Source organism: Ovis aries, chromosome 7, assembly GCF_016772045.2.
Source record: "Ovis aries strain OAR_USU_Benz2616 breed Rambouillet chromosome 7, ARS-UI_Ramb_v3.0, whole genome shotgun sequence".
In the NCBI taxonomy this organism is placed as follows: domain Eukaryota; kingdom Metazoa; phylum Chordata; class Mammalia; order Artiodactyla; family Bovidae; genus Ovis; species Ovis aries.
The window spans coordinates 79,222,575-79,247,007 of NC_056060.1; the positions used below are offsets into that span (position 1 = coordinate 79,222,575).

The window sequence follows — 24,433 nt, forward strand, 5'->3', positions numbered from 1 at the left end:
TGGACCTCCTGCCTGTCTGACCCTGTCTGCTCTGCTGGACAGGAAATGGGCCTGGGAATTTGGCCGTAAGCCGCTGTCAGTGGAATGAATGCAGTAATGAAAAAATAGTCGTGGCTGGAATAGTCAGGGAGCAATTGTAATAAAGAAGATTGCTATGAAAACCAGCTCTGCGGCTGCCTTCCCGCCGGCCCCAGGAGCATGAGTAAATGCATTCACAGAAGCATTCTCAGAAATGACAGCGTTGAAGGCTGGCGAGGATGGATCGTTTTAATTCCCTTTCCAGAAGACAGGGGAGCCAGGGGGCCCAAAATGTGGTGTCTGGAGAAGGTGGGAGCACAGAGCTGCTAGGGGAGGGAGTGGGCTGGGGGGAACTGCCTTTGGTGTCTCCTCAGAGACTTCAGTTTACCCCCTAGGTGCCCCAGGGCCCATGGGGAGAGCGAGGGCACCCTACCTGCTCTCGCCAGCCTGGCTGTTCACGTTGGCAGTGAGAGGGAGAGATTCACGGGCGGGCAGGATGGGGGCAGTTCCTCCCTAGATCCCACCAGATGTCAGGAGATGGGTGACGAGAAGGAGGAAGCTACAGAGAAAGGCCCTTTTCCCTCTTCTCTTCTCCCCTCTGCCATTTTTTCTGTCTTGGCTGCTGCATTGGGCAGGGAGTCCTGTCGGTTGGTCCAGGTTGGTTCTGTCTGTGTGCCTACACACGTCAGAGCCTCCCTTAGCACTTCAGTGACCATGGGGCTCTGAGTGATCCTAGGACTGGGGTGAAGAGCCCCTGGGAAGTTCCCCCAGCCTGTGCTGTTCCTCTGGGGACTCCAGGCTGGGCAGCCTGAGTGGGGGGTGGGCATGGGTTTGGGGGAGCAGGGCCTGCGCCCAGCCTCAGCGGCAGCAGACTGGACAAAAAGAAGCCTCAAGCCTGGATGCCCCGAGGATGTCCCACAGCTGCCCTCTGTGCTCTCTGCTCTCTTCTCAGTTGTCCGTCCATGTCCTACTCCTCAGACCTGCCGGCCACCAGCGTCATCATCACCTTCCACAACGAAGCCCGCTCTACACTCCTGCGCACAGTAAAGAGGTAAGCCCTGCCTCATCCCTCATCTCAGTGGTGCTGCTCCCGCAGGCCTCGGGGATCTGCTGGGCCCTGGCAAGGGAGGACACTGAGACTGGGCACTGTGGCCAGATAGCATGAAGACCGGTGGGCAGTTGGGAGGGGGTTTCTGCCCTTCTGAGAAGCTGGGGTTAGTGAATCAGGGTCAGGACCCAACAAGTCCAGCTGTTAGTGAGATGCATGAACACAAGGGCGGGTCCCCAGGACATGGGCAGAAACACGGGGGCCAGGAGCCAATGGAGGCAAGGACGGAAGTGAGACCTCAGGTGGATGGGTGCCGGCCCAGTAGGCACCTGAGAGCGATTCAGAGAGAGATACCCCTTCTGTCCTCCTAAGGTTGGCCCTGTGGTCAAGTTTGACTTCTAATCACCTTGTTTCTTTAATGAACATAGATAAGAACAGGATTCAGAATGGAGTACCCAGTGATATTCCAAGGATTAAAGAAGCTTGGGCTTTCTTCATGGGGAGTGAAGGAAGAGGAGGGATGTCGGGAGGGAAAAGCTGGGATGGGGGTGCTTTCTGAGAACACCCATCCTGACCCATCAGGTCAGAAGGAGCCTCGCCGGCTTTCCAAGCAGGCAGCATCCAGGCCAACAGGGGTTGCTCTCTGGCCTTGTTGCCATTGTTAAGCCCAGGCAGCTAGAGCAGCTATGGATCCTGCCTCAGCTAAACTAGGACAGTCCCCACCCACCACCTGGGGTGAATCTCAAGTGCCCGAGGGTCCAGGCAGCAGGGTCAGCAGGTGCTTGGAGGAGCCTGAGGAACATCCTGCCCCTCAGTCACTGACCAGGGCAAGAAGGGTTTGCTAGCAGCTGCCCATGGCCAGTGTGCTGGCCCCTGAGGTGGGGGGTAAGGGAGTTGATGGTAAGAAGAAGGAAGTAGAAGGTGGCCCCTAAACCTGGACTCATCTATCTTGGTCACCACTTCAGCGTCCTGAACCGAACTCCTGCCAGCCTGATCCAGGAGATCATTCTAGTGGATGACTTCAGTTCAGATCGTAAGTATCCATCTTCTTTTTTTGCACCATTTCACACCCCGTCTCTCCAGAATGCTGAGGGAGGCACTCTTGAAATAGTCCTGGCCACCACAGGCTGACGTCTGCCCGTTACTAGGCTCTTCAGTCTTTACTAAGTGCCTTTCCTGGCTCTGCTCCTTGGCGCCAAAGGAGTGGTGTTGCTTTGATGGGACACCAGTGAGATGACATTTTAAAAAATAAAACATCCGCAGCATCCTTCATTATCCAGCTGCTGTGTGCAGAATATTGTCCCCACAAAATGGGCTTCCCAGGTGGTGTTGGTGGTGAAGAACCCACCTGCCAGTGCAGGAGATGCAAGAGAAGTGGGTTTGATCCCTGGGTTGGGAAGATCCCCTGGAGGAGAGCGTGGCAAACCATTCCAGTATTCTTGCCTGGAGAATCCCACGGACAGAGGAGCCTGGTGGAACTCGGTTCATAGAGTTGCAAAGAGTCCGACACGAGTGAAGCAACTTAACACATAATCTAGCTCAGAGGGTGTTGGACTGGAGAGGTTGTTGGTACTCTGTGGCACCCCCTGGGGGTTATGCCACAAGTACAGGCATTCCTCCGTCTGTCCTGGGGGCAGGGGATGGGGAGATGACCTGTCCCCCAGTGGAGAGGACCACACCTCGCCTTCCCAGCCCTTTCCCTGGGCCTGGTCAAACTATATGTGGTCTGATGTCCATATCTAAACAATCTTGCTTCCTTCTCTCCACCCTCAGCCGAAGACTGTCTGCTGCTAACCAGGATCCCCAAGGTCAAGTGCCTACGCAATGACCGGAGGGAAGGTATGTCCTTGAATCCTGTGTGTACTGTAGACCCATTTTGGTCTAGACTTCTGCTCCCTTTTGATGCCATGTTATACCAACCAAATGTGCATTCCTAGTGGCAAGACCAAGGTCTGGGGAAAGACCCTCCTGCTGTCTTGGAGCAGCCCTTATCCCAGCATGACTGTAGGCAAGTAGCTCTACTTCTGGCTGCCTTAGTTATCTCTTCTGAGAAATGGGACTAATAATATTCCCTTTCTGCCCTGCACAGTTATTGTAAGGATTAAATGCTTTCAGAAAAGTACAGGGCAATATAGAGCAGATGTACTTGGAGCATCAACTATGGCATAGGATTATATATGACTCTCTAGGGAACACAAAAGAAGTTTACATGTGGTCCCTGCCCTCAGAGAGCTTATGATGCATTCCAAGGCTGGTGTAATTATGTGGGGGTGGGGAGCTAAAGGAGAAGGCGGTGATCTGGGAGGGAGCCTGGATTGGGTGAGAGAGTTGAGAGACAGATGAATGGGGAGCAAGAGAGAGCATTCTAGGCCCAGAGACTCTGAGCAAAGGCATCAGTCAGGCCTGGGTACATGTAGTACTACCAGCCTCTTCCTGCCTTTCCTACCTTCTCATCTCTGCTCACATTCTCACACTCAGTCCTCATAACAGCCCTTCATCCTGTTTTACAGATAAAGGAACTAGGGTGTAAGAAGGTTCAGTAATTTGCCTGGAGTGATGAACCGAGGAGCCAGGATTCCACCCCCAGCCAGGGGGCCCACACTCACAGCCCAGCCTCTTAACCTTCCTTTTCTTAGTCTCTCGTCCTGGGAGAATCAGACCTGGTCAGCACAGGGAATAAGTGGGGTGAGGACAGATGATGGAGGGCCTCGAAGCCAGAGGAAGGCATTTAGATTTGATAGAGCAGAGAGCACTGACTCCAGCCTGTCTCGGTCTGGAAGACTCTCTGCAGGTCATACAGCATAGTGCAGCCAAGGGGGAGCATACTGAGGTTCCTCCATGTTGAAGGGGAAAGGGTTTTGGTTCTAGTTCCCCTTAGGTACCAAACCATACTTTACTGCCACTTTTGTTCACTAAACTCTTGACTGTTCATCAGTGTGTCCCCAGAGCCCAGTGTCTGGCCTCTACATGGGGGCAGGGGGTGGCATTCAGAAGTTGATGGATGGGTGGATAAGAGAAAGGAAGAAAGAGGGAAGAAATCAGCAAATACAAAGAGAAGTTAAATCACAGTAACTCAGAGGAAACCTGAGCCCTAAGGGGCAGAGAGCCCTGAGCCTTTGAGGGGATGGCTGAGCAAACTGGCTGAGTCCCACCCAGCACCACTGTGTCCCTCCCACTTCAGGGCTGATCCGCTCCCGAGTTCGTGGGGCAGACGTGGCGGCAGCTGCCGTCCTCACTTTTCTGGACAGCCACTGCGAAGTGAACACGGAGTGGCTGCAGCCCATGCTGCAGCGAGTGAAGGAGGTAAGTCTCTCTGTCCCTGGGGAAGCTCTGTCCCTCAGGACACGCCCACCATGTTCTTGGCACTGTGGGTGGGGAGGGTATGAACTGTCTCTGAGAGCTGGACAGGCAGAGTTAGAAACTAAGTGATCTGCTCCCTCCTGAGTGACTTCATTTGTGGGTGAGCCATGGAGCTCCTTCTGCAGACGGGTGGTGTTGTTTTCCTCCTGGGTGAGTGATGAGGAGCGGAGGGTGGGGGGGTCAGACTGGGAAGCCTGCGGAGGAGGGAGGAGAGGACATTGTTCTCAAGCAGAGGGCCTTCCCATGCGCCCACTGCTCTTTGGAATGGGGAGGATTTGGACACATGGAACCAAGGATGAAGTGATTATAGCTCAACCGTCAAAGACAGAGAACCCAAATTAAAAATGGGCAAAGGATTTGAATGGATGTTTCTTCAAGGAAGATAGACAGAGGGTCAACAAGCACATGAAGAGATGCTCAACGTTAAGTCATTAGGGAAGTGCGAGTTAAAACCACCATGAGATACTACTTGATACCTCCTAGGAGGGCTCATCAAAGGATGGATAGTACAACTGCTGGTGAGGATTTGGATAAATAGGAGCCTTTGTGCATTGCTGGTGGGAATGTCAAATGGCAGCCACTTTGAAAAACAGACTGACAGTTCCTCAAAAGTTTAAACATAGAGTTACCTTATGACCCCGCAATTCCTCTCTTAGATATGTACTCAAGAGAAATGAAAACATGCCCCATACACAAACTTGAATCCAAGTGTTCAGAACAGTGTTATTCCAAATAGGCAAAACATGAAACAAATTAATGTCTATCGACTCATGAATGGCTAAACAGAATGTGATATAGCCATACAGTGGAATACTATTCAGCCATAGGAAAGGAATAAAGTACTGATACGTGTTATAGTATGGATGAACTTTGAAAACTATGCTCAGTGAAAGAAGCCAGTCACAGAAGGCTATAAACTATACGATTCTATTTGTATGAGATGTCCAGAGTAAACAAGTCTGAGGAAATACCAAGTGGATTCGTGGTTGTCAGGAGCTGGAGGGAGGGGAATGGGGGAGTAACTGCTAGTGGGTACAGGGTTTCTTACTGGGGTGATTAAAGTATTCTGGATTTAGATAGTGGTGATGGTGAAGGAAAGTTATGACCAACCTAGACAGCATATTCAAAAGCAGAGACATTACTTTGCCAACAAAAGTCCGTCTAGTCAAGGCTATGGTTTTTCCAGTGGTCATGTATGGATGTGAGAGTTGGACTGTGAAGAAAGCTGAGTGCCAAAGAATTGATGCTTTTGAACTGTGGTGTTGGAGAAGACTCTTGAGAGTCCCTTGGACTTCAAGGAGATCCAACCAGTCCATTCTAAAGATCAGTCCTGGGTGTTCTTTGGAAGGAATGATGCTAAAGCTGAAACTCCAATACTTTGGCCACCTCATGCAAAGAGCTGACTCATTGAAAAAGACTCTGATGCTGGGAGGGATTGGGGGCAGGAGGAGAAGGGGATGACAGAGGATGAGATGGCCGGATGGCATCACCAACTCGATGGACATGAGTTTGAGTGAACTCTGGGAGCTGGTGATGGACAGGGAAGCCTGGTGTGCTGCAATTCATGAGGTCACAAAGAGTCAGACACAACTGAGCGACTGAACTGAACAGAACTGATGGTGACATGACCCTGTGAATACAGTACAAACCACAGAACTGTACACTTTCAAATGGTGAATTTTATAGTATATCAATTATATCTAATAAAATTATTATATTGTGTGAATTATATCTCAATACAAAAACAAGTCTATAAAAGGATAAAGTGAGGCTCCCATGGAACACTGTGAGACCATGGATGGTCTCCTCTGATCTGCCACGTCCCACATTTTTGTCATCCTAAGACGGGGTGTGAACTGAGGGACAGAGCTAGATTCAAAGTTGCAGACAAGGGCATTTTGAGGGTTAGTGCAGACAGAGAAGAAAGAAGAGACTCTGTTCCTTGTCCCTCCATGGAGGGAGAAGAGAAGAGAGCAGACATCCTGCTGATGAAGGGCGATTAAGTTTTGCACGTGGTATATGATAAAAATCCACCACCACCACTCTCTCCACATCCCCCACCTCAGGAAAAAACCCTTTAGTAAAATTGGCATTACCTACCAATATTTTGGAAGTGGATTTATGTCTAGGGAGAAGAGAAGAGAGCAGACATCCTGCTGATGAAGGGTGATTAAGTTTTGCACGTGGTATATGATAAAAATCCACCACCACCACTCTCTCCACATCCCCCACCTCAGGAAAAAACCCTTTAGTAAAATTGGCATTACCTACCAATATTTTGGAAGTGGATTTGTGTCTAGGAGGTGATGGAGGGAGTATGAGTCTGACCTTGAAGTGGAGGTGGCATGAGAGGTGTGCCACCCAGGTTCCCCAGGGACTGCAACAGGGTCACTACCCTCAGGCTGCTGGAGGTCCAGATGGGAAGACTCAACCCCAACATGTGCAAAGGTGGATGACAGTGAGTAAAACAACAGTTCAAACCAGCAATACAAAAGCCACCTCAAAAAAAAAAAAAAAAAAGAAAGGCCACCTCAGGCAACATCTGATTCGTTGTCCCAGGAATTGCGGGGACTATAATTATGAGAGTAGCTTAAAAAGAGGAAGAAATCCTCTGCCTGCAGCAATCAGGGAGGGCTTCACTGAGGAGGTGAGATCCCAGCAGGGCTCAACATGGTGTTAGAGGAAGAGGCTGGGAGAGCACTGTGCCCGTGAGACCCAAGTGGGACCTTCTGTGAGCCTGGTGTGGTGATGCAGGACAGCTCCTGGGAGCCTGACATGTCCTTCAGGAGGTGCTGAGAACCTCATGCCTTGAGAGAACTTCACCAAACAGGCAGTTGGGGCTTTTTTCACAGAGTCCCTGACCTCACACCACCTCATGTGTCCTCCCCTAGGACCACACCCGCGTGGTGAGCCCCATCATTGATGTCATCAGTCTGGATAATTTTGCCTACCTTGCTGCATCTGCTGACCTTCGCGGAGGTAGGTCCAGAGCATCTCCAGAAAATGAGACGGCATCTCCCTGCCCTTACCTCCAGAAAATGGAAGGAGATTGTATAGAGCTGTGGAGTTGGGGATGCAGGACCAGAGCTGGCAGCTGGAGGCTCCTGGCATGATGCGGGCAGAGTCAAGCTAGTCTCCACACTTTCCCTGCCCCCAAACTTTGACACATCCTTCTCAAAAACAGCTGGCCCAGAGAGGATGGGCACGAGTCCTGGGCACAAGAACATGATATGACAGCTATCTTGGGAGTGGGGAAGGGGGGACCCTCAACTTTGCGTGGATTCCTGACTTGTACACCCCAAAATGGTGTAGACCTGGCTGAATACAGTAGCTATTAACCACAGTTAGCTATTGAGCTCTTGAAATGTGACTCCATTTTCAGTGTGAATTCAGATACATGGTAAGATAAAATACACACCAGGTTTTGAAGACTTAGTTTGAAAGAATGTAAAAAAATCTCATTAGTAATTTTTTGTATTCATTATGAATATGATCATCAGTTTGAAATGATAGTATTTTGGATGATCTTGCATTAAAAATACATTATTCAAATTAATTTCATATGTCCTTACTTTTAGATATGGCTGCTAGAAAAATTTAAATTGCATATGTGGCTTGCATCTCCAGCTTGCAAAGTATTTCTTTTGGACAGCTCTGATCTAGGCTTTAGAGCCATGCTATACAATACAGTAGACAGTAGCCACTTTGGGCTAGGTACATTTAAGTTAATTAAAATTAAGTAAAATTCAAAACTCAGTTCCTAAGTTGCTCCAGCAGCACATTAAGTGCTCAGTAACCACATGTGACTTGGGTCCACCCTGTTGGACAGGGCAGATGTAGGACACATCCATCAATGCAGCAAGTTCTACTGGGCAAGCAGCTCCAGAGAATCTGTGGCCAGGAGCTAATGAGCAGAGTTGAGTTCCTCTCTGGGGCTCAGATTTCAAATGGACACAGTCATTAGTTAGATGTTGAGGATGAATGGGAGGGAGCCAGGCATTTCTCCTTTGGGAAATCACCTCAGGACCTTGGCACTTACTGTTCTCCCTCCTAGAATCCCCTTTTCCCATCAGTCTGCATGGATCAGTCCTTCATTCAGGTTTCTACTCAAATGTCACCTCGTCAGAGAGTCTTTGCTGGGCACCCTTATTAGAGCAGCATGCACGTGTCTCCTGTCTTTCTTTTCTTTCTTTTGTTTTTTTTTTTTTGTTTTTTTTTTTTTTTTAGCACTCCCACGCCAACTGACAGATTATCCATTTATTGATTTATCTTTGTAAGTCTTTGTCTTACCCATTAGATTGAAACTCCATGAGGACAGGGATCTGTCTCATTCTGAATGAAGGAATGATAATACCAGTCGCCCAGGGCCCTCTGCAAGTAGGGTTCTGATCAAGAGACTCTCAGGGGGCAGAATGAGGGGACAGGAGCCCTAGGCCCCATCCTCACCCCACTCTGACCCTTAGGATTCGACTGGAGCCTGCATTTCAAGTGGGAACAGATCCCCCTGGAGCAGAAGATTGCCCGGACAGACCCCACCAAGCCCATAAGGTCAGACCTGCTGTGGGTTCTGGGGAGACCTGTCCCTTCCCTGAGTCAGAGGCTTTGGAGGCTTCCAGGGGTCGGTTCAGTCACCAGGGCTCCTAGAGGTGCACAGTCTAAGGGCTGACTCTGTTCTGAGCCCTGGGGAGAGAGATCATAGACCAAAGGACAGGCCAGACATCCAGCCCCAGGGACTCTGCAAGTGGGTGATTGTAGGGTAAATGGCCTGAGCCCTGGGGCCATCTAGAGGGGCTCAGATTCTCTAGCTAATGTATTACCTCTTTTGTCTCCTTGCTCCCAGGACGCCTGTCATAGCTGGAGGAATCTTCGTGATTGACAAGTCCTGGTTTAACCACTTGGGAAAGTATGATGCTCAGATGGACATCTGGGGGGGAGAAAATTTCGGTAAGTTGGGAATAACCACAATAACAATAGTAGGCAAACCCAGATTGAATGTTTTCATGTGTAAGGCCCTAGGGACTTTATACACATTGACTACTTAAATTCTCACAACGAATCTCTGAAGTACCATTCTACTGGTAAACTGAGGCACAGAGAGGTTAAGTAATTTGTCCAGAGCCACGTATCTAGTGAACAGAGATGGGGTGGTCAGGGAGAACCCGTGGCCACTTGGCTAGGCCTATGTGGAGGAACCACATGGCTGCTTCCCTACCAGAAACGCTGAAGGAGAGGTGGTGTGCAGTAGACAGTGATGGTTCAGCATAAGTAATAGAGTCAGGCCCTGTTACTGGGTGCAAACCCTGGCCCTACCACCTACAAGCTGTTTGGCTTTTGGTAAGTGAAAGCCTCTCCGAGCCTCAGTTTCCCCAAGAGACTGTCATGAGCACTAAGAAAGAGGCTGGATGAAGATCCTGGTGGCCATTATTATTACTTATGAAACCATAGGGCTTCCCAGGTGGCTCAGTGGTGAAGAATCTGCCTGCAATCAGGAGATGCTAAGAAACTAAGGTTTGATCCCTGTGTTGGGAAGATCCCCTGGAGCAGGAAATAGCAACCTACTCCCTTCTTGCCTGGAGAATCCCGTGGACAGAAGAGCCTGGTGGGTTACAGTTCATGGAGTCACGAAGAGTTGGACATGAATAAGTGCGCGCGTGCACACACACACACACACACACACACGTATACGATACCATAGGAACCCTTTAGCCCCACAGGGAAAGAGAAGAGCCAATGAACCTCAAGGGTTGCTGGTGAGGTTCATGAGACAAAGGCTGGATACACTTGATGTAGGGGTTTATAAAAGGGGCTGTTTGCATGGTGTGGACAAGTTATAGGGAACCACGAGGGACAGGGTAGGGCTCGGTGCATGACTTCTGGGAGGTGCAACCACCCCTAGGTCTGAAAGATGGGGACAGAGCACTCCCCAGTACAAGCTATGGTCTTGAGGTGCCTGCAGTCAGCCCACGCACCAGGTGGAAGTTGTCAGGGGATGAATATCCACCCTCACTCTCCCCCTGACTGCAGGCTGAATCTATCCTGACTCAGGAAGGAAGCCAAGGGGAGTGGCCCACACAGTAGCCTCCCAGATGAAGAGCAGGGTGGAATAGGGCAGAGAACAAACAATCCCAGAGGTTCTCCAGGAGCTGGGGGAGAGATACCAAGAAGCCCATAAAAGACAAAGGCCCGTCCTTGCTGTTCCTGGACCCACTCAGTCCTTTGCAGAGCCTTTCCCACTGCTTCCCTTTTCATCCTGACCCAGTTTCTTAAGAAGTAAACAGGCCAGTATCTCACCCATCTGACAGGTGGGGAAACAGGTGGACGCCACCTTCCAGATCTCAGTCAGGAAACTCCACATCTGACAGGTGTAGGATAAGCATCTTTACTGCAGGGATCACTTCAGTGTGGTGAGGTGTGATCCAAGTCACGGTCTGTGCTTCTGGGCTGGGAGGACCAGGTCTTTCTTCCCTCTTGGACTGGGACAGTGGGGCAGATGGGCACTGGGGCTTTGACTCAGAACCAGCTGGAGTGGAAACAGGCATGGAGTTTTTTCCCCTTTGTAACTTACTCTTGGAAATGGTTTCTAGGCAGGCATTCGGAGGAGTCAATGATGGGAACTGGGGTGCAATGACCCTTCCATTCTGACCTCCTTTCATGTATTTTGGGCCAAAGTGACCTCTTTTGTGTCCTCCATCTCAGCCAGAAGGGAGCTTTGGCAAAGCCAGTTTCCTGTCTCAGAGAGCTGCAAAACTAAGGATCTCTGCTGCGTCCAGAGGCCTTTTTCTTTTTCCCTTCCTTCTTTTTTTTTTTTTAAAGGCTGGGGCCTGATAGAGAAACAAGTCAACGATCAAATAGCTAACTTTAAACTCTGCCTGAGGCCAGGGCTCAGTGGTTGGGGGAACTTGAAAGGTGAACCACACAGTGGTTCTAGGGAAGGTTTTGTTTCTTCGAAGAAATTCAAAGAAATTCCCAGGCTAGCCCTGTAGCTCAGACATTCAACTGCTGGGACCAGTTTTGAGCCAGGAGACTCCACCGCTGGTGGGTTTGGGCCTTTTGTTCTGTTCCTTTGTGGAAGGATGGGAGGTGCCTAAACGGAGACTCCTTCCTGTTTCCCCTGAGAGAGCCAAATGCAGGCAGGCGCTCAGAGGCCGCCCTGAGCGGGGGTGGCAAATGTGAAAACCTTGGGATTCTCATTAGGCATCCTTTTAAAGTTGCATCAGATCATGTTACTCTGCTGCTCAAGACTCCACAAGGGCTCCCATGTCACTCAGAACAAAACCCAAAGTCCTCAGACCATCTACCCTTCTGTTGCAGGAAGGCAGACCCCTTCCAGGGCCTGAAACTGGGCTCTTGTCTAACACTCAGAAATGAATTGTCCGAGGAGACATGTGCTGACAAAGAAAGAGACTTTATTGGGAAAGGGCACCTGGGTAGAGAGCAGTAGGGTAAGGGAACCTAGGAGAACTGCTCTGCGTGGCTCACAGTCTCGGGTTTTATGGTGATGGGATTAGTTTCCGGGTGGTCTTTGGCCAATCATTCTAATTCAGAGTCTTTCCTGGTGGTGCACACATTGCTCAGCCAAGATGGATGCTAGCGAGAGGGATTCTGGGAAGTGGACGGACACGCGGTGTCTCCTTTAGACCTTTCCTGAACTCTTCCGGTTGGTGGTGGCTTATTAGTTCTGTATTCCTTATCAGGATCTCCTGTCATAAAACAATTCATGCAGATGGTTACTTTGGTGTCTGGCCGGTCGGTTTCAATCAGTGCGCTTCCCTAACACTTCCCCCACAAGACACCCCACCAACCTCTCCCCCACTCACTCACCTCTAGATCTGTGCCCTTGCTGGTCCCTCTACCTGCAGTGCTTATCCCCAAGAGCCCTGTGACTCTTCCTCCCCTCCTCAGGCCTCAACTCAGCTGTCTCCTCTCACGGAAAACATCCCTAATCAGCCTCACTAAAATTGTGGCCCCACCCCCAACTCCACTCATTGTCCTCAGTTTTCCTGCCTGCTCTGTCCTCTTCATTGCGCTTATTACCATCGGACAGATATTATGGGCTCGGTGGTAAAGAATCTGCCAGTGCAAGAGACACACAGGAGCCAGTGTTTGATCCCTGGTTCAGGAAGATCCCCTGGAGGAGGAAATGGCAACCCATTCCAGTATTCTTGCCTGGGAAATCCCATGGACAGAAGAGCCTGGAGGGTTATAGTCCATGGGGCTGCAAAGAGTCGGACACAGTTAGACCATGTATTCTACTCATTTTCTTATCTACCTGCATTTTTGTTTCTTTCTTTACTGAGTTCTTGTCTGCTCTCACTAGAGTGTGAGCGCTTCTAGAACAGTATCTGACAGGTCATAAATAGGTCTTTGGTAAAAATCTGCTGAATATACTAAAGAATCTGGTTCAAATAATGGGACTTGCTGAACAAAGTATGGACTTTACATTAGGGTTCTGCAGCTGAGTGTGGGGGTGACCTTGGAGAGGTTATTTAACATCTTTGAGCTTCATCAGTTCAGTTCAGTTGCTCAGTCGTGTCCAACTCTTTGCGACCCCATGAATCACAGCACGCCAGACCTCCCTGTTATTAAAAACACAAGGATCATAACACCAATGTCATATGGTAGCTGTGAGAATTAGACATCAGCCATAAACAGCACAAAGTGCTCAGTAAATGCACGATGGTTAACTGCTTTTGTTGTTGCCATTGTTGCTAGTAATGACAATAAGTAAATAATAATATGACAGTATGGGGTATGTGGGATAAAAGTGAAAGTCGCTCAGTCATGTCTGACTCTTTGCAACCCCATGGACTATACAGTTCATGGAATTCTCTAGACCAGAATACTGGAGTGGGTAGCCTTTCCCTTCTCCAGGGGATCTTCCCAATCCAGGATCGAACCCAGGTCTCCCGCACTGCAGGTGGATTCTTTACCAGCTGAGCCACAAGGGAAGCCCAAGAATATTGGAGTGGGTAACCCATCCCTTCTCCAGCGGATCTTCCCTATCCAGGAATTGAACCAGAGTCTCCTGCATTGCAGGCGGATTCTTTACCGACCGAGCTATCAAGGAAGCCCTAACTATTAATAGCATAACAAAGTTAGCCTGGCAGAAATGGGACTAGAATGCAGATCTTCTGTCCCCAGTTCTGAATCTCAGTTGCTGAACCAGTTGCAGAGCTCTGACCAGGAGAAGAGAGAGAGAGGCCTGGCAGTTAGCAAGTAGACCTAGAGAAGCCCATTAATATAGCCAACCCTGAAGGCAGTCCAGATGTGCCAAATGTCCAGTCCTGGTCCCAGGACCACATCGGGAAGTTGCCTGGTGCACACAGGCTGGCCAGGAAGTAGTCCTGAGTCCTCTGCTCCCTGCTCTGCTAGTCACTGGGAGGGCTCCAAGCAGCTGTGCCAGGTGAGAGGCCCCAGACCTGACCAGGGACCGCGACTGTACTTACAGCCACCTGGGGAGTAGGAAGAGGGACCAAGGCTGCAAGTCATGCAAAGTGGTCTTTCCTTTTTCAAAAAATTAAAAACAAAAAAACAATGCTGTGGATATTCTGGGACAAGAGAGAGGTGTTTTAATGTCACAGGATGTCCAACTGTAGGGTTAAAATGAAAGAGAGGAAGAAATCAGAGAAGATTATGCGAGGTCCAGCCAGCTACCAAGGTGAATCCTTGCCAGAAGTTGACAGAAGGACTGTTGAGTGGAGAACGGAGTGAGAAACTTGAGACATCCCCTTCTGGGAGGCAGGATGACCACCGCCAGCATCTCCTAGCTCCACTAGGGACCAGTCGTCATCTGTGAGAGCTCCTTCAGCATCACCACCACCACCAACAGGAAGTGTGTCTCAGTAGGGCCAGTGCATGCGCGTGGGTGTGCTAAGTCGCTTCAGTCGTGTCTAACTTTTCGTGACACTAGGGACTGTAGCCCACCAGGCTCCTCTGTCCCTGGGATTCTCCAGGCAAGAATACTGGAATGGGTTGCCATGCCCTCCTCCAGGGGACCTTCCCAACCCAGGGATCAAACCTGTGTCTCTCGTGTCTCCTTCATTGGCAGGCGGGTTCTTTACCACTAGGACCACCTGGGAAGTCCCCAGTAGGGCCCGTGGTAGCTGTAAATGGAGACCATGAGGGCCAAGGGGGCAGTCTGGGCCAGCCAGAAAAATGCCAACTGGAGCAGCCTTTCATTTGCTTGGTGTTGGTTTTCTAGCCTCTCAGTTCTGACAAGCAGATGTGTTCATCCTTAGCTCATGTCTGGATAGGACTTTCTATGCAGAGGCTGGAAATAATTGATGCTGCCCTTTGATTCAGTTTTCCTTCTATTCATGATCTTCGTGTTCCTTCAAAACTTTTCCTGCTGCTCTGCCAGGGCTTAGATGTGGGGAATGTGTGTGGTGTGTGTGGAGGCGGTCTGTATGTGGGATGTGTGTACGGAGAGTACGTGTGGTGTGTATGTATGATGTATATGTGGAGAGTATGTGTGTGGAGGGGATGTGTGGTATGTGTGTGTAGTATCTGTGGAGAGTGTGTGTGTGGAGGGAGTGTGTGCGATGTGTGTGGAATGTATGTGCATAGAGGGTATGTGTGTGTGAAGGGTATGTGTATGGTATGTGTGTGGAGGGTATATGTGTGTGACAGGTCTGTGTATATGGAGGATATGTGTGTGTGTGGAGGGTATGTGTGTGGTGTGTGTGTGTGTGTGGTCTGTGTGTGTGGAGGGTATGTGTATGATGGGTCTGTGTGTGTGGAGGGTATGTGTGTGGTATATGTGGAGGGTATGTGTGTGGTATATGTGTGGAGGGTATGTGTGTGACGGGTCTCTGTATATGGAGGGTATGTGTGTGTGGAGGGTATGTGTATGGAGGGTATGTGTGTGGTATATGTGGAGGGTATGTGTGTGGTGTGTGTGTGGAGGGTATGTGTGTGGAGGGTATGTGTGTGATGGGTCTGTGTATATGGAGGGTGTGTGTGTGTGGAGGGTGTGTGTGTGTGGAGGGTGTGTGTATGTGGAGGGTGTGTGTGTGTGGAGGGTGTGTGTGTGGAGGGTATGTGTGTGGTGTGCGTGTGTGGAGGGTATGTATGTGGAGGGTATGTGTGTGATGGGTCTGTGTATATGGAGGGTATGTGTGTGTGGAGGGTATGTGTGTGGTATATGTGGAGGGTATGTGTGTGGTGTGTGTGTGGAGGGTATGTGTGTGGTATGTGTGTGGAGGGTGTGTGTGTGGAGGGTATGTGTGTGGTATGTGTGTGGAGGGTATGTATGTGGAGGGTATGTGTGTGATGGGTCTGTGTATATGGAGGGTATGTGTGTGTGGAGGGTATGTGTGTGTGTGGAGGGGGTTCGTGGGATGTGTGTGTGCGCATTTATGGAGGGAGCAATCAGGAACACATGCAAGGAGTGGGTGCACCCCAGGAGCTCCAACCCTAGCATGTGCCCCCAAGAGGACCCCAAAGGCAAGGGAAGGCAGCTCCTTCCCACACACACATACCCTCCACACACACACACCCTCCACACACACACACCCTCCACACACACATACCCTCCACACACACATACCCTCCATATACACAGACCCATCACACACATATACCCTCCACACACATATCACACACATACCCTCCACATACACATACCCTCCACACACAGACCCATCACACACATACCCTCCACACACATACCACACACATACCCTCTACACACACACACACCCTTCACTCTGTGGGGACTTGCCAAGGGGCCTCAGCCCCGCCTGATGGCTGCTGTCTCTGCAGAGCTGTCCTTCCGGGTGTGGATGTGCGGCGGGAGCTTAGAGATCGTGCCCTGCAGCCGGGTGGGCCACGTCTTCAGGAAACGGCACCCGTACAACTTCCCCGAGGGCAATGCCCTCACCTACATCAGGTAGGTCACAGTGCAGAGAGCATCACACCAGGAGCCAGGCACCTAGACCCCAGCCCTGTCAGTGACTCCTGTGGCTTTGAGCAACTACCCCAGTCTTAGTCTCCCCATTTGTCCCTTCCGTTCTGGGATCCTGGTACTTTCAGAGCTGGAAAGATGAAGTCGGAGGTGTCTTCTCCAGGCCTGTCTTGTCTTGACTGTCTTTGTTCATGAAGGTCTTGGAAAGCTGGTGAAACAACCAGCTGGGAGCTGCCCTCCACACACTGGGTCCCAAGTCCCGGTCATAGATGTTGCTTCCTCACTCTGACTGGGTCAGCGTCTGCCCATCTGTGTTCCCAGCCACAGTGTGCACTTCATCTTGAAGGGGAGTGGGCAGGTCCTGGAAGACCACCCCCTCGCCCACTCTCCTGATGGCGGAGGCAAGGGGAGGTGGGAAGCGTGCCAGGAGCACTCTCCTCTTCCGAGGACGAGTCTTTATCTTGTCAGACTTGCTTGTTGGCAGCGGGGCCTCCTCAAGTCTAGCTTGTCAAATGGCCTTTTGTTTTGCTTCCCTTATTCCATTTTACTGTTTTTATAATTGTGAAAGTAATACATGGTCACTAAAACTTCAAGCTGTATCCATGTATATTGTGTGTGTATATATATATATCTGTACATATACTGTACATTATAGTTTTTACTTTTCATATAACATAGAGAGAAAAAAGTGAAAGTCCCTTTCACCGAGTCTTACACCTATCCGCTTATTCTCTCCAAAAGAAACTACTGTTAACAGATTTCAAGCCTATCATTCAGGTCTTTTTCAAGGCCGCCTAGTACTCTGCCATGTGGCTGTAGTTCATTATTCTCCTATTGATGGCCATTTAGGGTTGTCACCAATGTTTATGACACAAATATTCTTGTATATGTCCGTTTGCCCAGGTGTTTCAGTAGAATAGGTTCCTCTAAGTGGAGTGTCAGAGAGTATCCATTCCCACAGATTTGATGGATGCTGACAGATTATCCTCCAAAAAGACTGTTCTTATGGATACTCCCACATCAGTGCCATTTTGCACACACTCCTGAGCGTCTCCTCGCCTGGTACTGCACAGAACTGATCTGGATCCCAACGGTAACTCTGTTCCCAACCTGGTGACCTTATTTTGCTTCTTCCTCTCCTTTTAGGAATACCAAGCGTACCGCAGAGGTGTGGATGGATGAGTACAAGCAGTATTACTATGAGGCCCGGCCATCGGCCATCGGGAAGGCCTTCGGCAGGTGGGCCCCTTCCCTAGCCTTGTGCCTTTGCTCACAACCTTAGTGAAATACTAAATCATGTGTACTTCATAGAAGCGTTCAGGGTGTCCTGAGAAACTGAACCCCGCACTCCTGGGCTCTTTGGAGACTGTAGGGTATACGAGACAGAGACAAGGTTCTGGTCCTAGAAGCAGCAGCAGCTTCATGGGGAGAAATAACCAGAGAGGGCTTGCTTATGCAAGCACTGCCCATCCACCAGCTGCCTGCAGGATGGATATCTGTGGAAGTGCTGAAGGATGGCTGTCTGCAGAAAACACCGGGGGTTTTGGCTTCCTTGCTGTTTCAATCTGACGGTGATTTGTTAGCTTGTTTTTCTGCCCTGGACTGTTACGACTACAGTCTAATTAAGCATTTTCAACAATCAGTTGAGTATGATGTGACCAGTATTTTTTTTTAAGTGACAAAGAACTAGAACATTTCAGATTAGAACAGAAAATAACAGTTGATTGCAGTTGAGGATAGATACTGTTTTGTGAAACTCTTATTTCAGCTGTATGTCCATATATGCCCATGGGCATACTGGGTCACAATGTAAGATGTATATATTTCTTACTTAATGTTATGGTCAGAAATGTTTGAAAACATTATTAGTGATCTTCAATGAATTTTCCTCTATTTATTTGTATCTATCCCTTAAAGAAAAAAAGTTATGTCACTCTTTGTTTTAGTGTGGAAGTAACATTTGCTGAGGGCATACCCTGTGCTAGGCACTTATGTCTATTCATTTGACTCTCATAAAAACCTTTGGAGGTGGATGGTTGTACCCTAACTTTACTGAGAACAAACAGGCTCAGAGGGTGGTGCTGGTCTTCTGTCAGTGGCCATTATGATCCCTGGAGCTGAGCAAGATGTCCGTGGACACATCAGACGGTTCTTATTTGCTCAATTTTTGGAAGAATGTTAGAAACATGGTTTCCTTGTCAGTAGACGCTTTCTACTCAGCTGGAATGCAGGAAAGGAAAACTACTAGTACATTAAGGCTCTGCTCTCTCTGTGAAAACAAGCACCAGGCCATGGTATGCTCACTGAGGTCTCGAGGAGGAAGAAGCCAAGATTAAAGCTTGGCTCCAATTTGAGGAGAGAAATAAGGCATGGCCAGGAGCCCTGGGGAGAGCTTGTGGGTCAGAGAATGAAGTAAGGCTGGAAGACAGACTTGGATAGCTAGCTCCGGGAAAAGGGACCTTCCCCCCGGGGAGGTGGAAAGAGGGGGCTGACCTCCCAGGCTTCTTCCCACTGCTAAGCCTTTCCTCCTCCTTCTCCAGCGTGGCCACGCGGATCGAGCAGAGGAAGAAGATGAACTGCAAGTCCTTCCGCTGGTACCTGGATAACGTCTACCCAGAGCTCACGTGAGTGCCACCTGCAGTTCCTGCATCTGGCCTGGGTGGGGGCCAGCGGCGTGGGGACCCTTGACCCTGATGTATCCCCGGCCCAGGCAGTCTGGCTCTTTCTAGCTGTTGGTGTTTGTCCTCATGTGATGGGTCTGGAAGAACCTGGAGGATGTTACCAGGAGTGAAGAGTGAGGTGTGGTAGGAGCGAAGAGTTAAACAGACTGGGCCTTAAAAGTGGGCGTTGTCGGGACTTTCCTGACCGGTGGTTAACTCTGCACTTCCACTGCAGGGGGCGCGGAAACTAGGAGCCCACCCACAGCCAAAATTAATTAATTAAAATAATCTTGAAAAAAAGAAATGAGCATTGTCCCCTTAGGAAAGCAACAGCACATTATGTAGCAAAGGCTGCAGAAACACTCACTTCCTTTGACTCTCTTCTCTCCTTTCTGGGAGTTTATCCCAAGGAAATAAAGCAAACGAGCAAAAAAACTGTTGACAAATAAATGACCACTGTAGGCTTCTTTGCTGTGAAAAAAAAATAGAGACACAACTAACAATAGGGGCTGGGTTTAGTGAATCATGATCCGTTGACCTAAACAAATATTATGTGTCAATTAATATTATAATCATAAACTGTGAGTAAAACATGGGGAAATGTTTGCTTCAGCAAATGAGGAAAGAAAGTGAAAGTGAAGTCGCTCAGTTGTGTCTGACTCTTTGCGAATGCATGGACTGTAGCCCACCAGGCTCCTCCGTCCATGGGATTTTCCAGGGAAAAGTACTGGAGTGGGTTGCCATTTCCTTCTCCAAGAGATCTTCACGACCCAGGGTAAAATGAGCAAATGAGGAGCCAACATGCAAATGGTACATGTATGTGGGCTATAGGACAGTAAGCTGTAATGACTGGGGGGCCTGAGGGTGGGCAGAGTTGATTCTTTTTATTTCAGAATCCTTCTCGGCATCTTGCCTATGTCATTCCTCACCTCCTCCAGGTCTTGAGTCATCTGTCCCGCCTTCAGGAGACGCCCCTGAGCTCTGCCTTTGCAGACTGACCCTTCCTCAGCACTCTCTGCTTCTTTTCCTCGTCACCTTTATTGTCATGGAGTTTCTATGTGGGCAATTAATGTTATTGTCATCTTCCCACATTTGACAGTAAGCTCCACGAGGCGAGAGGAATTTATCAGTCTTGTTCACTGCCTTATCTCCAGCCCCTAGAACAATGCCTGTCACAGAATGGGCACTCAATAAATAGCTTTATTTGATTTGATTTTGGTGTGCCAGATCTTGTTTTGGTGCCCAGGTTTCTTGCTAGTTGCGGTTCCAGGGCTTAGTTGCCCCATGGCATGTGGGATCCTAGTTCCTTGCCTAGGGATGGAACCCGTGTCCCCTGCGTTAGAAGGCAGATTGCTAACCACTGGACCACCAGGGACATCTCTAATATTTTTTTCTAAATAAATTGCATAGTCAATAAGGCTCAGTAATAACTTTGAAATTAGCATTCTCCCTTCTAGAACTGTCATCTCAGGAACAGCTGTCTCCCAAAGGATGCTGTCATGATTTTCCAGAACATTCCACTGCTCAGAGCCTCCGTATCCTCAAAGGAAGCAAATCTTTGAGGGAAGATTTGATTTTGGGGAAACAGCCACGGTTAGGTTATAACCAAGTCCAGTGAATAACTTAGTTGATTAACCCAGATATTACAGTCCTGGGTCCCAAACACAGGGTGACAAGATGGAAACAAGTAACAAGAATAAACTGACTCTGTGAGCAATGTTCAAGGAATTCCAAAACAATTTGAGGGGCAGCAGCATCCTTGGAGAAAGTTGGCGGCCTGGATAACCCCAACTCCCTAGACGATGGCTGTGAAGGGAAGAACATTAGTTTATGAAAGTATAATAAATGAACAGCTTCCTCAAGTGGCCACTTTTAAAAGGACAGTTTTATTCAGACGTGCCATTTCTGAGCGAAACAAGCATAGTCAGGTCTTTATGTTCTGTCAGCGTTCATATTATCTGGTTGGAGCCAAGGACTCCGGGCCTCAGGCAGGAGCTGGGGAGCCGTGGAAGGAGATTGAGGATGTACGCCTCCTCCCACACCCCAGTGCCCATACAGTGCCCCACATCATCCCCTGAGGACCGAGAGGAAGAAGTATTGATAGTTTATAACTAGCATCAGTCTGGATCCATCACAAGACAGGAGAGTGGATGAAACCAGCCATGCTAAATGAGGAGCATAAGTCATCTTCCATTTGTTTTTTCACCATGTGGAAGCTTAAAAAAATTGAATTTTTGCTGTTAAGGTTGAAACTGCAGTTCATTTATCCAGGTTACTCATCGTCAGTCTGTTCCTTCATGTTCTGCCTCGGTTCTCAGGGGCCTGGAGTGGATCAGATTGTTAGATAGAAAGGAGTTCTACAGGCCCAAATGATACCGAGTTTCCTCCACAGGGGATCCCAGTAGTTGGGCCACACTTGAATGTGGTCAGTGGGGAGACTGAGGAGGCTGAAGGGAGAGGCCTGTGCTTTCCTAGGCCTGCCAGCAGTCCTGCTGTGGCTCGGCTGCTTTTCCAGATCAGAGTTCTGTGGCTGGCTTCAGCAACTGCTTATCTATACTTTTATTAGGATGGTCAGGAACAGTTGTGCAGGCTGTTCATTGCACAAACACCACATCTGAAGGGTGCTAGTCACACAGTATTGTGCCTTTATTACAACAATTCCTGGCAAATGATGGTAAAAGTCTTCTAACAAAATCAATATATTATGATGGTTTTCTAACATAAGTAAAGTGTCTTGAAAAAAGGATGCCTATTTCTATTTCTAGAAAGGCGTCATATGGGCTAATGGGAGCCTTGGCAGCCCAGCTTCGAGGTGGTCCACAGAGAGGAAGGCAGATACAGACTTAAGAGGGCTGCCAGCAAACAGGAGAGCTTGGCCTGGCTCTGCCAGGAGGCAGGGGAAGGGTGGGGATGGCCATCCCAGCTGCTCCAGGGCTGCTCCCACATCAGACACCTCGGGAGCTGCATCTGGCTGGTCTTTATTTATTTAATTTATTTGGCTGCACCAGGCCTTCGTTGTGGCATGTGGGATCTTTAGCTGGCACATGCAAACCCTTAGTCGTGGCCTGTGGGATCTCATTCCCTGACCAGGGAGCAAACCCAGGTCCCCTGCATTGGGAGCACAGTCTTAGCCACTAGATCACTGGGGAAGCCCCTGCATCTGGTCTTGAGATTGCTGCCTGAGCCCCAGGTCTCCTCCATAAGCATCAGTGGGCAAGCTTTGGTGTCAGTGACCATCGCCACACTTGGACAGTGCCCACCGCATCTCTGCAAGCTGATCGTCTTGCACATCTTCCTAAGCAACAGCAGGTAGGGAGGGGAAGAGGAGAGAAAGGTCTGGAACAACCTTGGCCTCTCAAAGAGGGCCCCGCAGGACCTTGTCTCTGTGTAGAGGGGAAATACAGTCCATTGCCCCTGGATGAAGCAGCAGGGGTGGAGCTTTGCCTCTCAACAGTCTTGCACCTAGCAGGTTGCAAAACTTAAATCCTACAGTGATCACACAGGTAATGTAAATTAGTCAATTGAGTGGGGATACAATAGGGAGTGGAGGGGACTGTGGCAAACTGAAATGGGCAAGCCCCACCCATAGGATGGACAGCTGCTGCTCACGACAGTGTGTTAGTGCTGAACCAGAATGCAAGTTTGATGTGGCCTGACCTTCCTATATTTTTGAGAGAAGCTGGGTTTTTCTGTGTAATGTTGAAATACTGCCAACGAATTAAAAGCACCAAAGACCACACTGTGCAGGTCAGACAAAACCTGTCCAGGGCCTGATTTAGCTTGGGGGCCAACAGGTTGCAGCCTCTGTTCTCGACCTGCATATGACCTCTTGCAAGAGACAGGGGAGCGGTTCTGAAGGGGCGCTGCTGTCAGGAATACGGAGAGAAACTGGAACATTCTCCACGAGCCTCCAGGGGAGCTGGTTGGTTCTGGAGCTCCAGGGGCTTCCTGTCAGCCCTGAGAAAGGGAGACCTGGTTTGGTTGATGTCCACATCAGAGACTGCCAACGATGTTCTGATCTGCACCCCCAGCAGGTTCTCTTCTCAACAGACGTGATAGAGGCAGATAAATTAGGCTTGTGGTCAGACTATAAGCCCGCCTGATTTCCCATCACCTGACCTGTGGGTCCATAATCCAAGCGCATACATAACCTTCTAAACCCAGGAATACAAGCCCGTGTCAGCTAGGACCAGCATCCCGTTTGGGTTTATTACCCATGGGGTAAGACAGTGTGTCTCATATTTGAGCTTGTGTGTGTGTGTGTATGCGTATATATGTGTTTAAATATACTTTCCTGTGCACATAAAATGTTCTAATAACACACTCTTTTCAAAACCTACCTGTTTTACTTAACAGTATCTTATAAACACTTCTCCATATTACCAGATAGTCTTTCTCAGAGTCCTTTTTAATAATGGCTGAAGGGATTTCGACAGATGAATCAGAATTTACTTAGTCCTGTGCTTATTGTTGGATATCTAGGGATTTCCAGTGTTTTCAGTAAAACCAGTCACTCTGAATGAGCATCATTTAAACTAAATCTCTGCACCCATCTATAATTATTGCCCTAGAATAGTAAGTTTCGGGAAGTGGGGTCATTAGGTCAGAAGTATGCACACCTTTAAGGCCTTTGATACATAATACCACACTGTTCTCTAGAAAAGTGGGCCAGTTTATGCTCCCATCTGTGGGGCACGAAAGGATCCAATCCCACAGCCGCTGCCGACACTAGGTAGTAATATCTGACATATATGGGTGTATGCATATATACACAGATATACACACATACACTTAAATATATAATTTGTATATTAGTTATATATTATACGGTCTTCCCTAGTGACTCAGATGGTAAACAATCTGCCTGCAGTGCGAGAGACCCAGGTTCAATCCCTGGGTCAGGAAGATCCCTTGGAGAAGGAAATGGTAACCCACTCCAGTTTTCTTGCTTGGGAAATCCCATGGACAGAGGAGCCTCATGGGCTACAGTCCATGGGGTCACAAAAATCGGACACAACTGAACAACTAACACTTTCACTTATATATATATATATATACACACACACATACATATACTTAAATATATATACACCATTATATATATATATATATATATATATACACACACACATACACTTAAATATTTTATGTATATAAATATATAGAAATTTCCCTGGAGGTCCAGTGGCTGACTCCATGCTCCCAATGCAGGGGACCTGGGTTCGATCCCTAGTCAGGGAACTACATTCTACAAACTGCAAATAAGAGACTGCATGCCGCAACTGAAGATCCTGCAGGCCACAACAAAGCTCAAAGATCCTGCAGGCTGCAACCAGGACTCAGCACGGCCAAATACATAAATATTTTTAAAATAAATAAATAAATATACATATATGGCAAACAAACAATGGTAACTCTTTAATACATATTTCCTTATTAGTG

At 48.8% G+C, this 24,433-nt stretch overlaps 1 protein-coding gene across 1 annotated transcript in view; it reads left to right on the forward strand.

Moving 5' to 3' along the window:
* The window catches only part of GALNT16 (polypeptide N-acetylgalactosaminyltransferase 16), a 106,954-nt gene that overhangs the window by 75,994 nt on the left and 6,527 nt on the right, over positions 1–24,433 (forward strand). The window contains exons 3-12 of the mRNA XM_060418700.1: positions 940–1,069; positions 2,032–2,099; positions 2,840–2,905; positions 4,248–4,369; positions 7,318–7,405; positions 8,890–8,974; positions 9,267–9,370; positions 16,190–16,316; positions 17,478–17,570; positions 18,872–18,955. Coding sequence (XP_060274683.1) covers positions 940–1,069; positions 2,032–2,099; positions 2,840–2,905; positions 4,248–4,369; positions 7,318–7,405; positions 8,890–8,974; positions 9,267–9,370; positions 16,190–16,316; positions 17,478–17,570; positions 18,872–18,955 — 967 coding nt within the window. The remainder of the gene's footprint in view (positions 1–939; positions 1,070–2,031; positions 2,100–2,839; positions 2,906–4,247; positions 4,370–7,317; positions 7,406–8,889; positions 8,975–9,266; positions 9,371–16,189; positions 16,317–17,477; positions 17,571–18,871; positions 18,956–24,433) is intronic.